Source organism: Prionailurus bengalensis, chromosome C2, assembly GCF_016509475.1.
Source record: "Prionailurus bengalensis isolate Pbe53 chromosome C2, Fcat_Pben_1.1_paternal_pri, whole genome shotgun sequence".
Classification (NCBI taxonomy): domain Eukaryota; kingdom Metazoa; phylum Chordata; class Mammalia; order Carnivora; family Felidae; genus Prionailurus; species Prionailurus bengalensis.
The window spans coordinates 139057158-139078679 of record NC_057350.1 but is presented as its reverse complement, the minus strand read 5'-3'; the positions used below and the strand labels follow the sequence as shown (position 1 = coordinate 139078679).

Sequence of the window (21522 nt, the reverse complement as noted above, 5' to 3'; positions counted from 1 at the left end):
TTATTCTTACCAGCAATATATGAGGATTCCAATTTTCCACATCCTTGGTCACACTTGTTATTTTCTGGGGTTTTTTATTTTAATTTTTAATCATTATTATAAACAGCCTAGTAGATGTGAGATGGTATCTTGTCATGATTTTGATCTTCATTTCTCTAATGACTAATGATGTCAGACATCTTTTCATGTGTTTACTGGCCATTTTTATGTTTTATCTGGTGACATGTCTATTAACATCATTTGACCACTTTTTTTTTTCAACGTTTATTTATTTTTGGGACAGAGAGAGACAGAGCATGAACGGGGAAGGGGCAGAGAGAGAGGGAGACACAGAATCGGAAACAGGCTCCAGGCTCTGAGCCATCAGCCCAGAGCCTGACGCGGGGCTTGAACTCACAGACCGCGAGATCGTGACCTGGCTGAAGTTGGACGCTTAACCGACTGCGCCACCCAGGCGCCCCTTTTTGTCCACTTTTTTAATTGTCTGCCTTTATATAATTGAGTCATAGGAGTTCTTTGTATATTTTAGACACTAGACCCTTATCAGCCATATGACATCACTTTTTTGACAGTCTCTTTGACATACAAGAGTTTTTAATTTGGATGAAGTCCAATTTATCTATTTTTTTCTTTTTATCTTTGTATTCTTTGTATAATTTTTAAGGAACTATTGCTTAATTCAAGGTCACACATGTTTACAACTATGCTTCCTTAAAAGAGTTTTATAGTAATAGCTGTTACATTTAGGTTGTTGATCCATTTTGAGTGGTATAAGATATGAGGCAGGGGTCCAGTGTCAATATTTTGCATGTAGATATCCATATGTCCCTTAAAGAGACTGCTCTTTCCCCATTGTATGGTCTTATCACCCTTGTCAAAAATCAATTGGCTATAGATGTACAGTTTTATTTCTAAACTTTCAATTTTATTCCATTTATCAGTATGTCTGGTATCCTTATGCCTTATTACTTCAGCTTTTCAGTAAGTTTTGAAGTAAAGAGGTTTGAGAACTCCCAACTTACTTTTTTTTCAGTGCTGTTGAATATTGGGATCCCTTTATTTCTTCTATATGAACTTTAGTTTAGCTTGTCTGTTTCTGCAAAAAAGGTCATTGGGAATTTGATAGATATTGCATTTACACTGTAGATCACTTCAGGGAGTATTACCATCTTAGAATATTAAGTCTTGCACTTCATGAATAAGGAATGTGTTTTCATTTATTTAGATATTTTAAGTTACTTTAGTAATGCTTTGTGGTTTTCATTACAAGTCTTGCACTTCATGGTTACATTTATTCCTAAGAATTTTATTCTTTTTCATGCTATGGCAAACAAAATTGTTTTCTTAATTTTATTTTCAGATAGTTTATTGCTAGTGCACGGAAATACAACTGGTTTTTTGTGCATTGATCTTGTACTCTGCAATCTTGCTAAACTCATTTATTATCTCTATTTTTTAAATTTTTTAAACGTTTATTTATTATTGAGAGACAGAGAGAGACAGAGCATGAGCATAGAAGGGACAGAGAGAGGAGGAGACACAGAATCTGAAGCAGGCTCCAGGCTCCGAACTGTCAGCACAGAGCCTGATGCAGGGCTTGAACCCACAAACCACGAGACCATGACCTGAGCCGGAGTCAGATGCCTAACCAACTGAGCCATCCGGGTGCCCCATCTCTATTTTTTTAATAAATTCTTTTGTTTGTTTTCAGATTCTTTAGAGGTTTCTATATGTAAGGGCCTGCCATCTTTGAACTGAAATAGTTTTACTTTTGCCTTTCCAGTGTAGATAGATACCTTTTTTTTTCCTGCTTAATAGTCCTGGCTAGAACTTTCAGTGCTGTGTTGAGTAGCAATGGCCAGAAGGACATCCCTGTCTTGTTCCTAATCTATTTTTTTAATGTTTATTTATTTTTGAGACAGAGAGAGAAAGAGCATGAATGGGGGAGGGGCAGAGAGAGAGGGAAACACAGAATCGGAAGCAGGCTCCAGGCTCTGAGCCATCAGCCCAGAGCCTGACGCTGGCCTCGAACTCCCGAACCGTGAGATCGTGAACTGAGCCGAAGTCGGACGCTCAACCGACTGAGCCACCCAGGCGCCCCGTTCCTAATCTAAAATAAGGGGGAAGCTTTCACTTGGACAGTGGCTTTTACTTGGGATGAAATAGGAAGCCATTCTGGTAGTTTGAGAATAATGTGATCTAACCCCTATTTTAAAAGTATATCTTTGTCTTTTTTGATTTTTTTTAAATGATTACAATTTTTAAAACTAAAGCTATAAACCTTAGTAAATATGATAAGTAGGTATTAAAAATCTCACATGGTTCATTAAACTTAAGCATTTTTGTGTAGTAATATTACTCTATTACTTAATACATATGTCTCTTCTAAGTACTATAAAATTAGTTGAAAATTAAATGTATAATGTGTTCAAGTCATACACCCGTCTTAGCTATCTATCTACCTATCACTGTGAGTCTGCAATGCCCTATTATGCAATTTTTTAATACTCCTTTCTTGATAATCAAAGATAATATTTTCTACTAGATAGCAACAAGAAGCCCTAAAAAAATCTTGGCACTATTTGAAAACTAAAAGCACTTAAAAATGTAGGGTATCACTATTATCTTGCATCTTTTAAATGTTCTTTATCACACATTTGTTTAATTTTGTAATTATTTAGTTTGCCTTTGAGAGAGTGCAGTCACATCTGATGGCTGATTCATGTAACAGTAATGGCATTTAGAATAAGAACCTATAAAACTAGACAGCTAGGTTGTTGGACTTACTAGAGAGAACCACTCTATATCAGGCAAAGTTTAAAAGAGCAAAAAATAATGAGACATAAAAGTAGTTGAAGAAGCAGTCTTTATCTCATTTTGCGTGGTGCATTATCTGTCATCTTGGGTATATTGTATAACATACATCTTCAAAAATCAGCTGTAGACTTCTTTGGCATTTACCATTCATTTGCGTTTCTGTGGTATTCACATCAGAATTCATAAGTCTTCATATTTGGTGGCACCTTTTCCATTAGCATCTCAGAAATCTTCACAGAAAATTGCTTTCAATAGAAATGGAGCATTTGTGATGATGTGAACTCCAAAGATCGAAAGAGGATAATTTCATCCAAATGCTATGGATTGGTCCATCATATTGGTCCATCTGGACTGACGGATAAAAATACCCTTAAAGAGGAGAAACTCACGAAAGTTTTCTTCCTATAAAATCTGTAATTTAGAAGAGCAAATAAGACACAGATCTCTCTTGCCCTTTTCTCTTGCTTCTTTTCTCTCTAGTTCTATCTTGCAAAAGACAGAGTTAATAAGCAAATACAAATAATTTCTATCTCATTCACATCTATTCAACTTAAGTTACTTAAACTTCCAGCCTGAGGAAACATTTATTAACCCAGACTGACAAGTCAGGCAGAGGAGAGACTTGTATTGGCTTTGGAATTCTACATTGAGGGTTAAGTACAGTGGAATTTTTCTGATGTGTTAAGTAAAAGCAAATGACTACTGAAATTATGGCTTAGCAATGCTAAAAAAGGAATATATCACACATGGAATGAAAATAAAGTTGTGTGAAAATAAAATACATCATTTTTTAACGTCTAGGTGTTTTTCAAAGAATTCCCCTAGATACAGGGCACATGGGTGACTCAGTTGGTTAAGCGTCCGACTTTGGCTCAGGTCATGATCTCATGATTCGTGAGTTCAAGCCCCATGTCGGGCTCTGTGCTGACAGCTCAGAGCCTGGAGCCTGCTTCTGATTCTTTGTCTCCCTCTCTCTTTGCCTCACCACTGTTTACCCTCTGTCTCTCTCTGTCTCTCAAAAATGAATAAACATTTAAAAAAATTAAAAAAAAGAATTCCCCTAGATTCTTACAGTTATCTTTGCACTTAAATTACCCAGGTAAATTTATTTTGTGCTTCAACTTTGGTAAAAAAAAAAAAAAAGCATTATATTTTTGCGAAGCTACGCCTAAGCTTCAGTGGTATCTAGATGAGCTAATAAGAACCAAATGATTTCACAGAACTAGATCATACAACTCAATTCTATTAGCTAACCTGCCCAACCCTTGGTCACTTCTTTTTTTCTTTTTTCCAGCCAACCTGGAAAGTTTTCAACTTTCTTTCTCTTGCAATGTCCTGAATTCTAGAGGCACAGCTTACAGGAACAAATTGAAGTCTCAAAGGGAGAAATACATACATACATGTGTTATCTTATTTAGTTAGGTATTTTATTTTGAATGGTGTAAGGAATGGGCGAGTTGGGCAAAAGAGGAGGCAAGAAAGGAGCTCGAACCCTAGCCTGGTGCTTGCCTCCATCTTCATCCCAGTTTCCTGCAGTGTGATCCTGCATAAAGCTTGAGGTCTCTAGACACACAGCTATCATCTCTTCCTTTGCCTCTTCTCCCCTTTACTGAGAGGCACAGATAGTGCCCATGAGTACTCTTTCCTCAATAAACCATGACAGTGCTGTCCAGGAGGCAAAAGCCTGTGTCCTAAAAATAACCTGACAAGGTCACCACCTTATCTGCCTGCCGGGGTCTTAAGCCATGTCCTTAAATACCCGAGAGCTGTTTCTTCTCACCCAAGTTGCCTTCTGGCTCTGACTTCTCTCCTCAGCCTTGTGAAGTGGCTGTCGACTTGGCTGTGATCTTGACTGGTTGGCAACAGGCTTCCCAGTGCCAGCCTTGAAGGAGGTCTCTGCCTTGCACACTCCCCGTCCACTCAGACTTTTGACTTGACACATTCCAGCCCTGGACTGTTAGCGTTCTTGGCCCGGCTTCCTCCCTGAGCGAGAAGAGTTGGCCAGTAAGGATGTGAACAAAACTAGTCACATGCCGCAGGAAGGCTTTTTTTCCCATTTCTAGAGAAACAACCTTAAAAGAACCGAATGTTGATTTAAAACAGGCTTACAGAACACAGATACATGGAAAAGAAAATCTTCTGTCCCATGAAAATAATTTTTAAAAAGCGATCTGTAGAGCAAAGTGGTTTGCTCTAAGTGCTGGCTTTAAATTTGAATGGTCATGGTTGAGTTTTGGTAAAAGGAATAGAAATAGTGCTTGTTAAAACAGCCAAACAAATATTTATCCTGAGTAAAATCATGACTCTTTTCTAAGCCTTAGATTAAAAGTTATATTTTAAAAATTACTTTATCTAACTTAATGATGAAATTCCAGAACTTCTATTCGTATCAAATGGTCTCTAATATGGTGTTCTGATTTGACTCATGAAATGAGATCATCTCATTCAAATGCCATCATCCTTTGAGAGGTCAGGTCGCATGGGATAGATTTCTATCCTTTTGTAGCTATAAAAATATTTAGCATGCTACGGTCTCAGAATGGCCAGTACTGACTGTCAGAAATAATATGAATTTACTTTGAAATTAATCATTAGCGTATATTTTATTAACACAGCTCCACTTTAAAAATAGATTTATCTTAAAGTATTGAATGAAATCTTTGTTGGTAGAGCTAAGCAAGAAGTCTCTTTTTTCCCTGAGTATACACTGAAAACAAATAATTGGACTTAGAGCTGTTTAAAGAATGCCAAAGTAACTGGTCTCTTAAGTAAGCCCTAAGGAAAATCAAAATTGGTGTTCTGCATCATTTAGACAAAGGAGACTGACTTTTTTCTTTTAATGTTTCAGTTAGTGTTTTGCTGAAATAGTAATACAATTACAATGAATGTATTCTCAAAAACAAAAAGAAAGTATGGTAATTTTTTGTGCAAGAAGCAGTCTGCGGTAGCTTGGAATTTTTGGAGCAGTATGATAGTTTATGGGAATATTTGGAGAGTTACTTTTATACCTGGAATTTCATGAAAATCTGGCTTCTGTGGTTTCTGTAGATTAAAAGAGATTCTTCCCATCTTAGAAAAAGGTCTGTTGGCTTTGCTGAAGAAGAGAGGCATTTGCTCCAGAATTTTATTATTTTCCAGGCAGTTCAATTAATTTTTCAGCAGCCAACCTTCCAGTAAATGAGTAGGATTCTCATTTCTCTTGGTCTATTTTGATGTGCACGCTTCCCCTAATTTTTATGTTCCTCCTCCCAACTCTTAAAAATCGTCTCGGCTGAAGTATATTAATATTACAAGGAAGCAACTACTTTGAGAAGAGAAATTCTGTCAGAAAGTGACTGTATTATATGATGACCTCCCTCTTGTTCTGCTTCCAGCAGAGGGGAAAATAATAATAAATTGCTGTTTCGGGTGAAATGACTGGTAGTTTGAGTCTTGAGACAACATAGTGTGCATGGGATGCATAGGAGTTGTGAAAAAGTTCTCATTACAATACATTATATATATGTGTGTGTGTATATAATATATACTATACAATATACAATATGTATACAGTATATTATATATATATATATATAATATTATTTCTTGGTATTTTTAAAGATCTCCTCACTTTCTGTATTTCTCTCATCTTTGCCAACTATTTTCCATAATCTGTCCAGTAGAACTTACTCCCTAAAAACACCTTTCCCCGTCTCTCGAAATTTGAAAGAAAAAAAATCCTTTACTCTAAATGTTGAGTGTGGCATGTGACATCACGACAGCTTTCTGGTGATTAAAACATCGTCCGCATAGACATGTGTAATCCATGAAACACTAACATTGTAACGAAAACTGCTAAGTAACTTACACATGCAATAAACTGCCCAAGCATAGATAGTATAATGTCCTAAATTATGTCCACAGTAAATATTTTATCAGTATGCCAACCATTATGAGAGCTTGTTTTCTTATCTTTAGGACAGCAATATGGTAGAAAACACAAAAAACAACAAAGACAAAAACTAAGCCCCCCAAAAAACTGTAGAGCTAACTGACCATTATTACTTCCATTATTATTATTATTATTATTATTATTATTATTATTACATGGGCCACCTAACAGGATTCCACAGCAAGGATTCGTATCCTAAGTGACTTGGCAGAACTATCTCCATGTTCTCAGTTCTCTACACAATCTACATTCAATAGTCAGAAGGCATGCTTTCTCTCACTTTGTGTTCACTTTCAGTTAGTAACACATCTCAAGACTCACCATTTATCATGTCATAGTTTTTAATGGTTAGCTATTATGGAAGGACACAAGGCAAATCCTTACTTGTAACCTAAAGCACCTGGCCAGAAGGAAGACTGTTGCTATGTACATTAAACAGACCAAGTACCAAAGGCAGTTGCTGAAAAATCATGCGTTGACTTTTTGCCAGATATCAAATCGAGTTTTTCGATACACAGACCTTCTCGCTGATGAATTGGGAACTGCTACTGTGGCCTGCATACCTTTCCCTCTGGTAGTTCTTGGAACAGGGGAACTATCATTCATAGATTTGGAAAGATTTTTTTTTCTTATTCTTTTAGAAGTCAGAAAAGGCAGCTTCCTAATCTAGTGGCATCCAAGTCGCTTAAAATAGCTCTGAAATACACTGATTTTTATTTAGTCTTCTCCTTTTATTCCCTTCTGGAAAATTTATCAGAGTTCACAAATTCTGACAAAATGCCCCCCCTTCTTCTTGGTGCTTTGCAATTCATTTACAGTGGCCAGACCCACTCGATTAACACTGCAAAGTCTTAGAGTCCTACCTTCTAATTAGCTTAGTTTTAAATTAATTTGCTTTAGATCAATCTGTGTTTGGAAGGGATGAAGCATATATCCTGTGAACAGTATAGGAAGAGAATTCCCTTGGAAATGTACAGACCGTAAGTTAGAGAGACAAGACTATATTCTTACAGAAGAGCCCCTGCTTTAACTACTAAATGGAAGGTTAATTAAGCCCCAAAGTTATTTTTCTGTTTCAAGGATCTGAATGTTTCTCCATCCTCTCTCATTTGTTGTCACATATATCTTTTTAAAAAAATGTATCTTTCAATAGAAATGCTCATTGCTTGCTTAGTTGTGTCTAAAATACATTTTTTAAGAGTTGTTTCCTAATTTATCCCAAATTCCCTGATAGGGTGACCAACGTGACCTGACCTGCAGGGACCTTTCCCTGTGTTAATACTGGCAGTTCCTTCTCAGGAACTCCCTTAGTCACAGGCCAAACGGGACAGTGTTGGCTCTATCCCTCATTTACCCTGTTTACATCAGTGACTTTTGACTTCAGTGACATTCGAGCTCCAAAGCTGAGTTAACCTAATTGACAGATCTGTCAGTGGTGGTTCCTGACATTCTGGCCTCAGACCAGCAGCAGCAACAACACCTGGGCACTTATTAGAAATGCAAATACTCAGAGTCCAACCCAGACCTAGGAATCGTAAACTCTAGGGGCAAGAACCAACAAAGTTTTATCAAAACTTCCAGGTGATTCTGATATAGAATACATTTTTCCAACCACTAGTGTCCAGGGAGAGGAATATTTTGGATTCACAAGTTTCTAACATCTTGGTTTCATCATTGTTGGATGTTCTGAGAGCCAAAAGACAATAGAGAAAATAGAGTGAAAGAAGCAGCGTTTTAAAAGTGATAAAATGAAACTGATTGAGGATGAACACTTAAGTTAGCAGGTCAGAGTTTTGTTATTTATACGTCTATGCCAGTTTTCAGTCTGGTATTTTATGGAAGCTCTTAACTTTTGAAAGAAAGGCAAACGTCTAACAGAACAAAGTTACTGACAGCAGCCTCTATATTTATCAATTATAAAATATCCAGCAAGTTTGGGGTGCCTGGGTGGCTCATTTGGTTAAGCATCAGACTTCGGCTCAGGTCATGATCTCGCGGTTTGTGGGTTCGAGCCCCGCGTCGAGCTCTGTGCTCACAGCTCAGAGCCTGGAGCCTGCTTCAGATTCTGTGTCTCCTCCTCTCTCCGTCCTTCCCATGCTTATGCTCTGTCCCTCTCTGTCTCTCAATAATAAATAAACATTAAAAAAGAAATTTTAAAAAATTACAAAAAAAATATCTAGCAAGCTGTTTCTAGTTGTGTTATAAGGTAAGTATAGGAGTAGGTAATATAATCCCCACTGACTTTTAGAAACGAATGCTCCAACATTATAAGACATTGGTACAAATTGATGAGATGGCTTATCAACCAAGAACATCTCTGGGATATTAAGTTGTGAACCCTTACACGTAGCGGACAAGACACGCCAAGGTTTCCTCTCCAGAATGAGCCCCTTCTTGTGGACTTGAAAGAAAGGAATGAAGGAAAATTGTCTGGTAAAGGAAAAAAAAAAGACCAACTCTAATCAGCTATCTTTGCTTCAAGTAGAGACCTTGTCTTCTGAGGGAGACTCTAAGTCAAGCCATTGGAACAGTCTCTGAACCCTTGTGGAAAGGAGCAGTGTCTGGGGGCATAGCCACCACGTCCCTAGAGAACCTTGCAAAACTGGCAGCCCATAGCCGAGATAGAACACAGGGAAGATTTGGGCCCACACAGGATTTTGTATGCACACACACACACACACACACACACACACACAAGCACACAGTTGCTAACATGTAAAATTTGGAAATTTGCAAATTTTACATGAAACTTTGTGGCTTTTAACATAATAGTCAAAGCATCTGGTAAAGCTGGACATGTGTTTCTAAAATGACAGGAACTGGCTACACTGGTACAATGAACTACCCCTTTTCTGGAGAGCTGCCTGCTCCCCAGTTTACCACAGCTGCTAATACTATCATCGTCCATTGCCCTGCCTCACTCATCTACATCTTCTGTCTTCCCTGGGGGTGGGGGTATATGTGAGTGTGACTGCTGCGTAGGTGTTTTTTTTTTAATGTTTATTTGTTTTTGAGAGAGAAAGACAGATGTGCAAGTGGGGAGGGGCAGAGAGAGAGGGAGACACAGAATTGGAGGCAGGCTCCAGGCTCTGAGCTGTCAGCCCAGAGCCTGACATGGGGCTCAAACTCACGAACCACGAGATCATGACCTGAGCCAAAGCGGACGCTCAGCCGACTGAGCCACCCGGGCGCCCCTGACTGCTGCCTAGTTTTATGCCTGTTTTTACTTGGTGAGATCCCAGTTCAAATAAGAGAGGCCCATATTTGAGGTCAAAGACATTTTGGAGAGGGGAGGTTTGAAGATGTGAGTAGTTTTCAGCTTTGGTTGGCCAACTGCTCCATCCTGCCTCCTCTCAGGGGGCTGGACAGTCCCTGCCGAGCCCGCTGAGCTTCAGGGGCTGCTGGTGTCCCTCCTGCTTGGCCTCATCCTCCTGCCCTCCCCCTTCTCATTAACTGCACTTGTAGTTGCCTGGCCTAAGTCAGCCCCCCTCGCCGTGGTCCTAGTCACCACTCCTTTCTGAGGGCTTCTGCAGCTATATGCTAACCTGGCAACCTGAATCTCTAGCTTCTGACTCCAAAATTCTAATCAGTGATAGGAATAACCTAAATTTCTGATAAATTATCCTATGAAAGCTAATCTAAAATTACCCTCTCAAATCATAGATGCTCCTGAAAAACACCCAGTCCCAATGAAACTAATTGGTCCTGGCTTCAAGAGGCAAATCTGAAAGCTCAATCACCTATTTTGTTTTTAAAATAGGCTCTGTCTCAAATGCGTTTCATCAGAATAATTTATGTTCTAATCTGCATGTGGTATACATGGCAAAGTGAGTTCAACAGATCATCATTATCGGTGTATGAATCTACTCCTAATGTAATTGCCTCAGACAGATCATAGATTGGACAGCTTTGGGAAGCATCTCAGAAGTTGCAGTTTGATATTTTTGCTTTGTGAGCATGGGAAATGCTGTAAAGGTAGAAAGAATCAGTCACCCAATCCCTTAGGACGTTAAGAGTTTCATTGAGCTCACTGTACAACAGAATATACCACTTGGTTTAAAAAGTATGGAGGACACTTGGGTGGCTCAGTTGGTTCAGTGTCTGACTCTTGATCTCTGCTCAGGCTGTCATCTCATGGTTCCTGGGATCGAGCCCTGTGTTGGGCTGTGCACTGACAGTGTGGAGCCTGCTTCGGATTCTCTCTCTCTCTCTCTCTCTCTCTCTCTCTCTCTGCCCCTCCCCCACTCGCTTGCACACTCTTGCTCTCTCTCTCTCAAAATAAATAAATAAACATTTTTAAAAGTACAGGGAATCTCTTTTTGGGGCATGGCCTCTACACCATTGGAGGCACTATAAAATCAAAATTTGAAGTACAACTTATTTTCTAGTGACATTTCTTTGTGCTCACCTTCCTCAAAGAGAGAAACTCCAGGGGCACCTGGGTGGCTCAGTCCGTTTAGTGTCCCACTTAGGCTCAGGTCATGATCTCACAATCCATGAGTTCAAGCCCCACATCAGGCTCTCTGCTGTCAGCACAGAGTCTGCTTTGGATCCTCTGTCTCCTTCTCTGCCCCTGCACCACTAACACTCTCCTCCTTTCTCTCTCTTTCCCTCTCCCTCATCATATTAGTGCAAATTCATTCTTTAGTGTACAAATTATATCATGTTTATTTCTCCACCTCCAGTGAGTAGCACAGAGTCTGACATATGAGGGCTCATTCCGGCCCACCCCAAAGTTTCAGGGCTAAGACAAGAGTGCGGATAAAGACCATATGTCCTACATGGAAATACTGACAACTTCCACCTCAAGCTTACCTAGCAGCCCAATGATCTTACCCTCGTGACCTGGAGGCTAAGGTAATTCTGAGCCCTACCAAGTAGTAACACGGATCTATAGGGACAGAGCAGAAGCTGTTCCCAAGCCAGGACCTTTGGATGGTGGCTGGATCCACCCAAATCAGGTCGCCTGCTGGGGAGGTAACACTTTCTTCCCACCCTCATTTTGTAAACTCAGGATTTCCAGGCAGTTTGAAGCCCTTCCTATACCATCATAGCAGAGGGGAAGAGGGGAGGGAGGAAATTTGTGGGGGAGGGACTTTGCTCAGGTGATTTGATAGAGCCACATATGAACGAAATAACGTTTTTTTTTCTGGTTTCCAGATACAAGCTTTGGTCTCCTGCCACCTCTCAGTGCACATAGATGTATACGCACACACACACAGATACAGACACACACAGACACACACACACACACACACACACACACACACACACGCAGTCGTGAGATCTTAGTCTACACAGGCCACTGAGGCAGCCATTGCAGCCCTCGCTTCCCTTTCCTATAATTCCCACTTGCTCAATTGGCTACCAGACACTCTAAAAACTTTTTTACAAGATCAGTGCATTAAAAAAATAGGCTTTTGTTTCAGTAGCTCATGATATGTGGAGCCCTCAAAACTACAGTGCCCAGTGCCCAGGTCATTGCTGCCTGGGTCTAACAGTGTGCTCAATAAATGTTAGTTAAATTAAATTAAATTAAATCCATAGGAAAGAAACTGCCAGTAGTAATTTCTAAAAACTTGTGATTTTTTTTTTTTGTCAGGAGGCACCTTTTTTGTACTTTGGAATGTCAGCATATTTAAGAGGAAGCAGCTGTTCTCACTTGTTAGCAAGCCCGGGTGAGACTTAAATTCACACGAGGAGGAAGGACATAAATTGTATATAATTCTCAGTCTTTAATCTGCGGGAAAACATGATGAGCATCTTTGGATCATAATACTAATTCCTGTTACCTGCAAGGAAACTTAAGTGACTCAGCTGTGGTTGTCCGACTTGGGTTATGAGGTCTGTGTCTAGGAGAATAAATTTCTTACCCAGGCCATGAAACTTGGCTGCTCTATTTTATTACCTAGAATTCAAGTCGTTGTTATCTTCTGGAATCTTTTCTTGTACAAGGATGAGGGCCACAAATGGTCCACTCTGAATACTGACAAGTTTTCTTTCATTCTCAACTAAAGCCCCATTCCACCAAGTATCAGCAATCTGTTTTGATGCCAAAGCCAAATACTGATTGTTGCAGTAATGAATATTTGCTACAGGGCACTGGCAGAAAACATGCACAGAAATGCAAACCCAAACCATCTCAAACGTTTTTCTTCCCACTGAACAGCACCCATTATTTTCGACTCCTTGTCACATATATTGTTCTTAGAGGGCCATTGGTTGCAGAGTGCAAAGAAATCTGAGTCCACCTTTGGGAAACATTAGGAAAAGTGAATCATTATTCCCGTTTCTCATCTTTTGGAAAGAAAAGACAAGACAAGAAAAGAAAAGAAAGAAGGATTGGGGAGGGAGGAAAGATGGAAGGAAGGAAAGGAGGAAGGAAGGAAGGAAGGAAGGAAGGAAGGAAGGAAGGAAGGAAGGAAGAGAAAGAAAGAAAGAAAGAAAGAAAGAAAGAAAGAAAGAAAGAAAGAAAGAAAGAAAGAAAGAAAAGAAAAGAAAAGAAAGACATGGAGTGGGAGGGAGGAAGGAAGGGATGGAGGGAGAAAAGGAAGGATTGTAACAAGGAAGAGCTGTACTTTACCATTTTGCACAAGAGATTATTTGAGAGCTGTAAATTATTCTTTTCTCCCCTGCTTCCAGATGTATTCCAGTAACTTAATACTTGAGCTTAAGTGGATGATTGAATATATGTGATTGACTCTAGTTCTGGCCATGTTTAGTTTCTTTTAAAGTCAAATTTTTAAGATGCTATCTACAGACATGCAAAATAAATCATGACCAATTTGAACTAGCTGAAGAGGATGTAGTCAGTTCTTTCATTAAAAAAATCAAAATTTTAGCATAAAAAAAAATAGAAGAGCTTGTGCTTCTAAGCCATACTGTCTGAGTTCAAATCATTGCGCCACACCTGGGAGCTCCGGCTTTGGGCAAATCCATATCTCAATTCCTTCTCACGATGGGGATAGAAATGGTATGCCCCTCTTAGGTTTTTATGAGAATTGAATGAATTCATACTGGTAAATGCTTTAAAAGTGATTCAGTAAACATTAGCTGTAATTGTTGTTCATTCATTCATTCGTTCGTTCATTGTTTTCTTTTCATAAATATTTGAGTGTCTTTTTTGTGACAAGTATAAGTGTAAGGATATAGCAATGCTGATTAAAGATTTCACTTTATTATTATTTCAGCTTATCACGAGGTGTCTCATAAAACCTTTAGTACGTGATGGTTAGTACGTGATGGATATTTATTGGTCTTGTGGATTAGTATATACAGAACCTAGCACAAAAAAGCTGCTTAATAAATGTTGATGGCATGAAGTTTGAATATGTGAGTCATTGCAATACAGGATACCAAGCACTTAATTTAGAATTGGGATATGCAATGTCAAGTCCCAGTGTCTACCTTAAAGCACTATGTAGCCTTGAGAAATTTACTGAAAAATTTTACTCTGAAAACCAAGAAAACTATACTATGAAACCACGAAGATATCCTTTAATTATGATTCTACAAAGTAACTGAAATGATGCACTATTTTTTGACTGGTTATGATTCTATTTTTCTTCAATTTAATGAACTTGAAATTTTAGAATAGTCTTAGATTTACAGAAAAGGTATAAGAATATTGTGGAGGGTTTCTGTATATACTGCATCCAGTTGCCCTTACTGTTAACATCTCACATTATTATAGAGCATTTGTCATAACTAATGAGCCAATACTGATACATTATATTAATTAGAGTCCCAGTTTCGTTCACATTTCCTAAGTGTTTACCTAATGTCCTTTTGTCTCACCCTCCCCCCTTCCACACACACACAGGATCCCTACCAGGGTATGATGTTATAATTAGTCATCGTGTCTCCTTAGACTCATCTAGATTTGACAGTTTCTCAGACTTCCCTTGTTTTGATGAGCTTAACAGTTTTGAGGACCATTAATCATGAATTTCATAAATTGTCCTTAAATTTATGTTTGTTTAATGCTTTTCCCATGTTCAGACAGGGGTTGTGAGTTTGGGGGAGGAAAATCTTAGAGGTAATTCTTCTCACATCTTATCAAAGGTATGTGCTGTTAACATGAACACCCATTTAAGATTTGCCTCTTATGAGTGGATAAGGATTATTATAATTGGTAATTTAATGTACCATATTAAAATCTCTTTGCTAGGTGTAATTTTCTAGGCAATGTATAACATAGGTGATTATCTTCTAATATGGCATAATCTTGCAGCACCTGGGTGGCTCAGTCAGTTAAGCAGCTGACTTCATCTCAGGTCATGATCTCATGGCTCGTGAGTTCAAGCCCCAAATCGCGCTCTCTGCTGTCAGCTCAAAGCCTGCTTCGGATCCTCTGTCACCCCCTCTCTCTGCCCCTCCTGGGCTCGTGCTCGCCCTGTCTCAAAAATACATAAACATTAAAAAAATTTTAATGCCATATTAATGGCATAATCTTAAAATATAATTACTTTACTTTTTTATGAAAAAAATCCCCTCACCACTGATAAATGAAAAGTAACTGAAAAACTCATGTCTTATTATAAATTAATAGTAATCCTACCTATGGACATAGCATTTATATAACATTTAATGTTAACATAACCACATAACATTTATATATTCAATTCAAAATGAAAAATATAACTATTTGTATATCTTTCAAATTACTTGCCAAATGGAGAAAATAACAGATTCGTACTCAGCCATGAGGTCTTAAAAGACCAGAGTAGAGGTTCCAGAAGTTAGGCATTTTGATACTAATTCCCCTAAACCTAGCTCATGCAAAGGACCTGCCTTAAGAAATGTTAATACTTCATTAAGCCCTAGGCATAGAGAATCTGGCAGTTCTAATCTTGGGCATCCTTGGTCTAAATGTACGTTATCCTCTGAGGTTAGAAAACGACTAATGTAGCTGTCACAGGGATTAGGAGATCCATGGTTTTGTTTACTCTGTACTTAAGAATTTCAGTGTAAATAGGGAAGCTGGTTTAGGACTACTATGATCGATGCTACGCAGTTTTCAGATCAAGAAATCAGCATTGTCAATCCAGAGGAGATGGTGTATTACTCGGGACATCTTTACTTAGAATTAAATGAAATAAATGTCCATAGTGTCACGCTCTGCCTCTACACGTAGCCACACAAAGTTTAAATGTATCTATATTTACGGTTGTCACTCCCCATGAGAGCGGATCCTAAGAATAATTTAGCAGTTTTAGCCTACTGCCATTTGTGGCCTTAGTATGAAGAATCACAGTCTTGGGCAAGAATATCATCCACAACATCTTTTTTTTCTTTTTTAAATCCCTGATTTTTTCAGTCTATAAACACTTTGCCTTGACTCACCATATTCTATTTGTGTGACCTTGGGAAATTTTCTTAACTTCTGGAATTTCCTCAAGTTTGTGTGAAGCATACATGAAATCATGTATCTAAAACATTTAGCAAATTAACTGGGCATTTGTTATTTATTCACAGACACATATGCATATGCTTTCAAATAGTCATTTCTGGTTTGTTGGGAGCAATGAAAAGCTACTAGACTGTCTTAAAGTGGTCATTCCATTTTGTGCCATATCTAGGTTCTCAGAAATATTTTCTAGCTGTTAACTGATGTTTTAACACTGGTACCTCAATAGATAAGCAAAAACCAATCAGGAAATAGACTTGTCCGTGTTCAAGGGAATGAATGTATTCTGGTGGCAAAACTTGGTGTTCGAGTAATTTTATTTATTTTTCCCTAATCGTGAGAAACTGATGAGCAGTTTGACTTTTTTTTATATGGTTGGGGATATTCTTTAAAAAGGAGGCTTCCTTGATGATCTCAGAAGCTAAATAAGTGATTAAACACTTTTGAAGTATCAGGCAAAGGAAATAAGATCCAGATGAATTGTTTTATACAACAGCCCTCAACAAGAGCCTATTTCTCTTCTTCTTTTTTTTTAACATTTATTTATTTTTGAGAGACATAAAGAGAGCATGAGCAGGGGAGGGAGAGAGAGAGAGACAGACAGACAGACAGACAGACAGAATCTGAAGCAGGCTCTAGGCTTCCAGCTGTCAGCACAGAGCATGATGCAGGGCTCAAACCCACGAACCACGAGATCATGACCTAAACCAAAGTTGGACACTTAACCAACTGAGCCACCCAGGCACCCCATCTCTTCTTATTGACTAGTGTTTCTGATGCCATATTTGGGAAAGAAGCCATAACCAATCTCACCTAAATCCCCACCTGTATATCTGGATCAAAGGAAACACCCAGGTTAAAAGGAATTTTGTAACTGCAATCAACTCTTGATAGTGTGACCTAACCAGTATTTTTGAGGACAACACTTCATTGCAGGCAGACCACTGTCCCTTATAACCATGCCTGATCCATTTATTATGAACTTTTCAGTGTGGCATTAGTGACCACAGCAGTATCTGGAATGAGAAACAGTTCCAAGAGCAGCTGTAGCTAGGGAGACAGCCTGGGAATATTTTGAATAGAGGTTAAGAACCAGCCAGCTGGGAGGCTGAGTAAAGAGTGTGAAAGACGAAAGGATACGAACATAGAGCTTCTTTGCAATTTGCTATTGGATATGGCAAACACTGCTAATTATAATTGGTAATTGTCGGTGTATACCTAAGTGAAGTCAGGATAAAGTAGTTTTCCTTCAGAAGTTGACCTCTCCAGATTTAGAATCAGACTTCAAAGCCAGATGGGTTGTAGGGTTCCAGTATACCAACACTTTCATGGTCATCTGACTCTCAAAATGATGAGGTGACATTAACATGGTGTGATCAGCCTGTGAGTTTCTTGTACAGAGGCCGCTGATGTTTGAATACTATGTCACAGACTCCCTGAACACAGCCTGGTACAGAGCATGCATTTAATCAATACGCCAGACTAGAATTCCTCTTGTTTATATGTTGATGATCCCTGTACCTGGTGTTGAATATACAACTCTTTGTAAATAGGGCAATGGTTTTCTAAATTGTTGATCTGAACAGAGCAATATGTTGTCAGGATTCCATTTTTTCTCTTTTTTTGCACAAGTATATACAAAAGGATCGGTACTTGTATTTACTTAAAGAGATAAATGTAGAAGGAAAATAGACTAGTCAAGAAAAATAAAAATATCTTAAAAGTGTTTATCCTCTATTTTGTCAAAAATCCTCTGTGTAGAAATATACATATGCAAAGTACAATATACTGTAAAGATGATTTTATTAAGGCCATATGGTAACAAGAGAAATCTGTGGGTATGTTTATTTGCCCCACAGGAAAAAATATTAAGTGTATTTGGGCATATTTTTAAGAATTATCTGTGCCTTTGATATCAATATATGCAATTACATGTGGCCGTCTATGCAAATATCTTCATGAGATGATTGACCCATACCACAGTCGCCAAGCAGCAATTGCTGATTGCTCTTATCATTATTAGCGGAACGTAATGTTAGTGATACATTTCCAAATAGGGAAAGATAATACCACTGTTTTGTCCTCTTTTTTCTATGCTATTTGGAATGCAGACAGTACCGCAGGGACACCAGCAATATCAACGACAACTGTGGAAATTCGCAAAAGCAGTGTTATGACAACTGAGATCACCTCCAAAGTGGAAAAAAGCCCCACAACAGCCACTGGCAATAGCTCATGTCCTTCCACGGAGACTGAGGAAGAAAAGGCAAAACGGCTTCTTTACTGTTCGCTATGCAAGGTTGCTGTCAACTCTGCCTCACAGCTGGAGGCACACAACAGTGGTGAGATGAAGCGATTTCTTTTCTGTCTCAACAGTTCTTCAATTATCTTCCTCTGAATGGGTTAGATCTTTTGCAGCAGGGGACAAAGGGTTGGCGGAAAACTGGCAATTATTACATGGAATTCATTAACTGTTACAAAATAAAAATGACATGCAAAGTGTCATTTACATGGGAGCAAGAGAGGACTTCCAGGGCTCCTGTGCCTCGATGTGTATGTGTTTGTGTTTATGAATGTGTGTGTGTGTGTGTGTGTGTGTGTTATTAAACATTAGGAGATAAAGTAAAATATTCTAAAGTCTAAGATTTGCATTTATTTGATTTCTAAATTGCTATACACTCCCACGCATTTGTTTCTAAATGAAGTTTGCTGACGTTTTTATCAGTAGTTACAAAATTTGGTTCCATAACTCCATGTGATTTTAGGTGAAACCTTGCTGTTATGGTCTTAATGACAAATAATATTATTTGGGCTAAATCTGTATCACCTGGACACTTTACCGTAAAGGGTTTATTATGGGCAACCGTTGAGGTATGTTCTCCACATGTGATATTTTATTTACTCTTTGTGGCAACCTAAACATACTATTCTTGCTATTTGACTGAAGCTCAGGTGAGGCACATGACCAATTAAGCGACTAAGCCATGACGTAAACTTAGGTCTCTCCAACTTAAACACTAAACTTGAACATATCATAACAGGGATGAAATGTTTCCCCAGTATATTTCAATTCCATCCATCTGTTCTGTATTATATCTATAGAAAGATAATGTATAGATATTATATCATACCAAAACCTATCTATCTAGATAAATACATACAGGGAGAGTGTATCTCTATCTATGTATCTATCAATAAAATCTAGATGATATCATATACAGATATATAGATATAGACAATTGTATATATATCCTGCCTAAGATTTAAGTCAGCCCTTTGGCCCAAGATTAGATTTTCTCTCAAAGACTGTGTTCATTGCCGGGACCCTGTCAGCAATTACAGTAAAAACAGAATCATTTGTAAATGATACCCTGGGTTAATGTTGCAGCTATATGTTCACTGTCATTGGCCACTGTGCTGCATAGCAATATCCAAGTATTGACTTCAGTGTTCTGAGGGAGTAATTGCAGGTGGAGAGCAATTCCTTCCGTTCGTATCTTCCTCCTGCACGCAACATTAGTTGCCGTCCGGGAGTTCATGGGTTCAGGGCCTGAGAACACAGAAAAAGATCTGGCCCCAAGTCAGAATCTATATACCATGCAGACATGCCTCGAGTTTTACTCATGCAAATACATTATTCAGGGATGCAGCGTAGTTGGGAGGGCGAAAACATCGTTGGAGGTCCAGTTATTTCTCAAGAATTCGTGATCCTTCTGCATAGTGACAGAGAAACACATTCATTTGGGGGCGGGGGGATCAACTCTGACAGATAAACAAAACCATACCCTTTGAGGCTGGCGATAATTTATCAAGAATTTGGGCATCCTTCTTGAATTCTTATCAGAAACATCTGATTAAGAAGCAAAGAGTAATTAGTTATTTCATGATACCACACCAGGTCAGCACTTTTCATATTCCAATTCTATGATGCTCATCTCTGCTTTGTGTTGTCAGAAATAGCCCATGAGCTTTAAATACATACTCACCCATGTCATTATATCTATCTATCTATATATATATATATCTATCTATATATATATATAGATATATTTCTTATATCTAGGAATTCTGATTTATTATATATCCAAGCCTAGAAGCTATAGTATTGGGGAAAAGAAAAAAAAGCAAACACAAAATCCTCACAAGTGTTGTGCAGGCAGAGCTTAAGGTAGTAAATGTGGTTGTCACCTCTATTATGAGTCCCTTTATAGGGATGTCCCCTCCAACCCTTTGTCCTAGTCGGGAGACTATCCCCATTCCCCCTAAGCTTAGGTTTCTCTAGCCCTGCATTTCCCTTCCTACCTCAGAGATCTTTCTCTCAGGTCCAGGCCCTTCTTGGAGGCCTCACACTAGACGTGCACGAGCCAGCTGTGCCAGAACTGGAGATGGCAAAGGAAAGCAGGTGGACAAGTAGATGTGTCTAACCCCCTTTGTGCGCCATTTTTGATCTCCAGATTCAGCTCTCTTATTTGTAACGGAAGCAGTGTCGAGAGGCTCCCTGTGTCCAGGACATTCAATAAATGTAGATGATGAATGCAGTCCTTCCCATATTCATACAACTGCCCCTCATCCACTGGTTCCAGCATCTTTCCCTTCGAACCCCATGTGGGGAAACCCATGGGGGGTGGGGAGATAGAAGGAGACGGGCTTACCCGTATGATCACTCTCCTGTCAGGAAAAGAAGCAGTTGTTGTAGGATCCATCATAGGGTTAGTGTGTGTTTTAGTTTGGGTTCCGTTAGAAGCAGACTCGGAGACCAGGATTTGAGAGCAGATAGTTTTCAGGAGAGGCCAAGGGAACAGGTTAGGAAGCGAGAAAAGGTAACAGGGCAGGAAGGCAGCCAGTACAGTGCCCGTCACTAGGCAGTTACCAACGTGGGCAACTGACACTCGCCAGACAAAACCATGACACCCCACGGCTCACACTGTGTTTCGCTGCTTTAAACATAAAAACTTCCAGCAGTCACATAAAATGACAGAATTGAAGCAACCCAAATTCTGTCACTTCATTTTCACAATCATGGTGGTGTCGTCATTCATTTATAAAAATACAGAGGGCCGCAGGGGTTGAAGGCATGAACCGCAGCCTTCGTGAGCTTGAATGATTGTGAACTGTTATGGACTCGCTAACAAAACAAGAGCCGGTAGCTGAGTTCCTGTGTGTGCGCCGCCCGCTGTGTAATGGAGAGGTCTACAGACCAAGTTCCATGTAGCATGATGCTTAGTATAGGATAAGTAACACAATGGGCTAATTTAATGCATACTAAATCTCAACAGTAAACACACCAATGGTGTAGAATATAGATCAACAAAATGTTTTCTAGGAAGAAGTCCTTTATCATGGATATTGTTTAGAGTTGCCAGTT

The 21522-nt window shown here is 39.0% G+C and overlaps 1 protein-coding gene across 3 annotated transcripts in view; it reads left to right on the top strand.

Moving 5' to 3' along the window:
• ZNF385D (zinc finger protein 385D) overlaps nucleotides 1–21522 on the top strand; it is a 902334-nt gene that overhangs the window by 870339 nt on the left and 10473 nt on the right. For all 3 annotated transcript variants that reach the window (XM_043595510.1, XM_043595512.1, XM_043595511.1), the window contains one exon: nucleotides 18269–18499. In XM_043595510.1, coding sequence (XP_043451445.1) covers nucleotides 18269–18499 — 231 coding nt within the window. The remainder of the gene's footprint in view (nucleotides 1–18268; nucleotides 18500–21522) is intronic.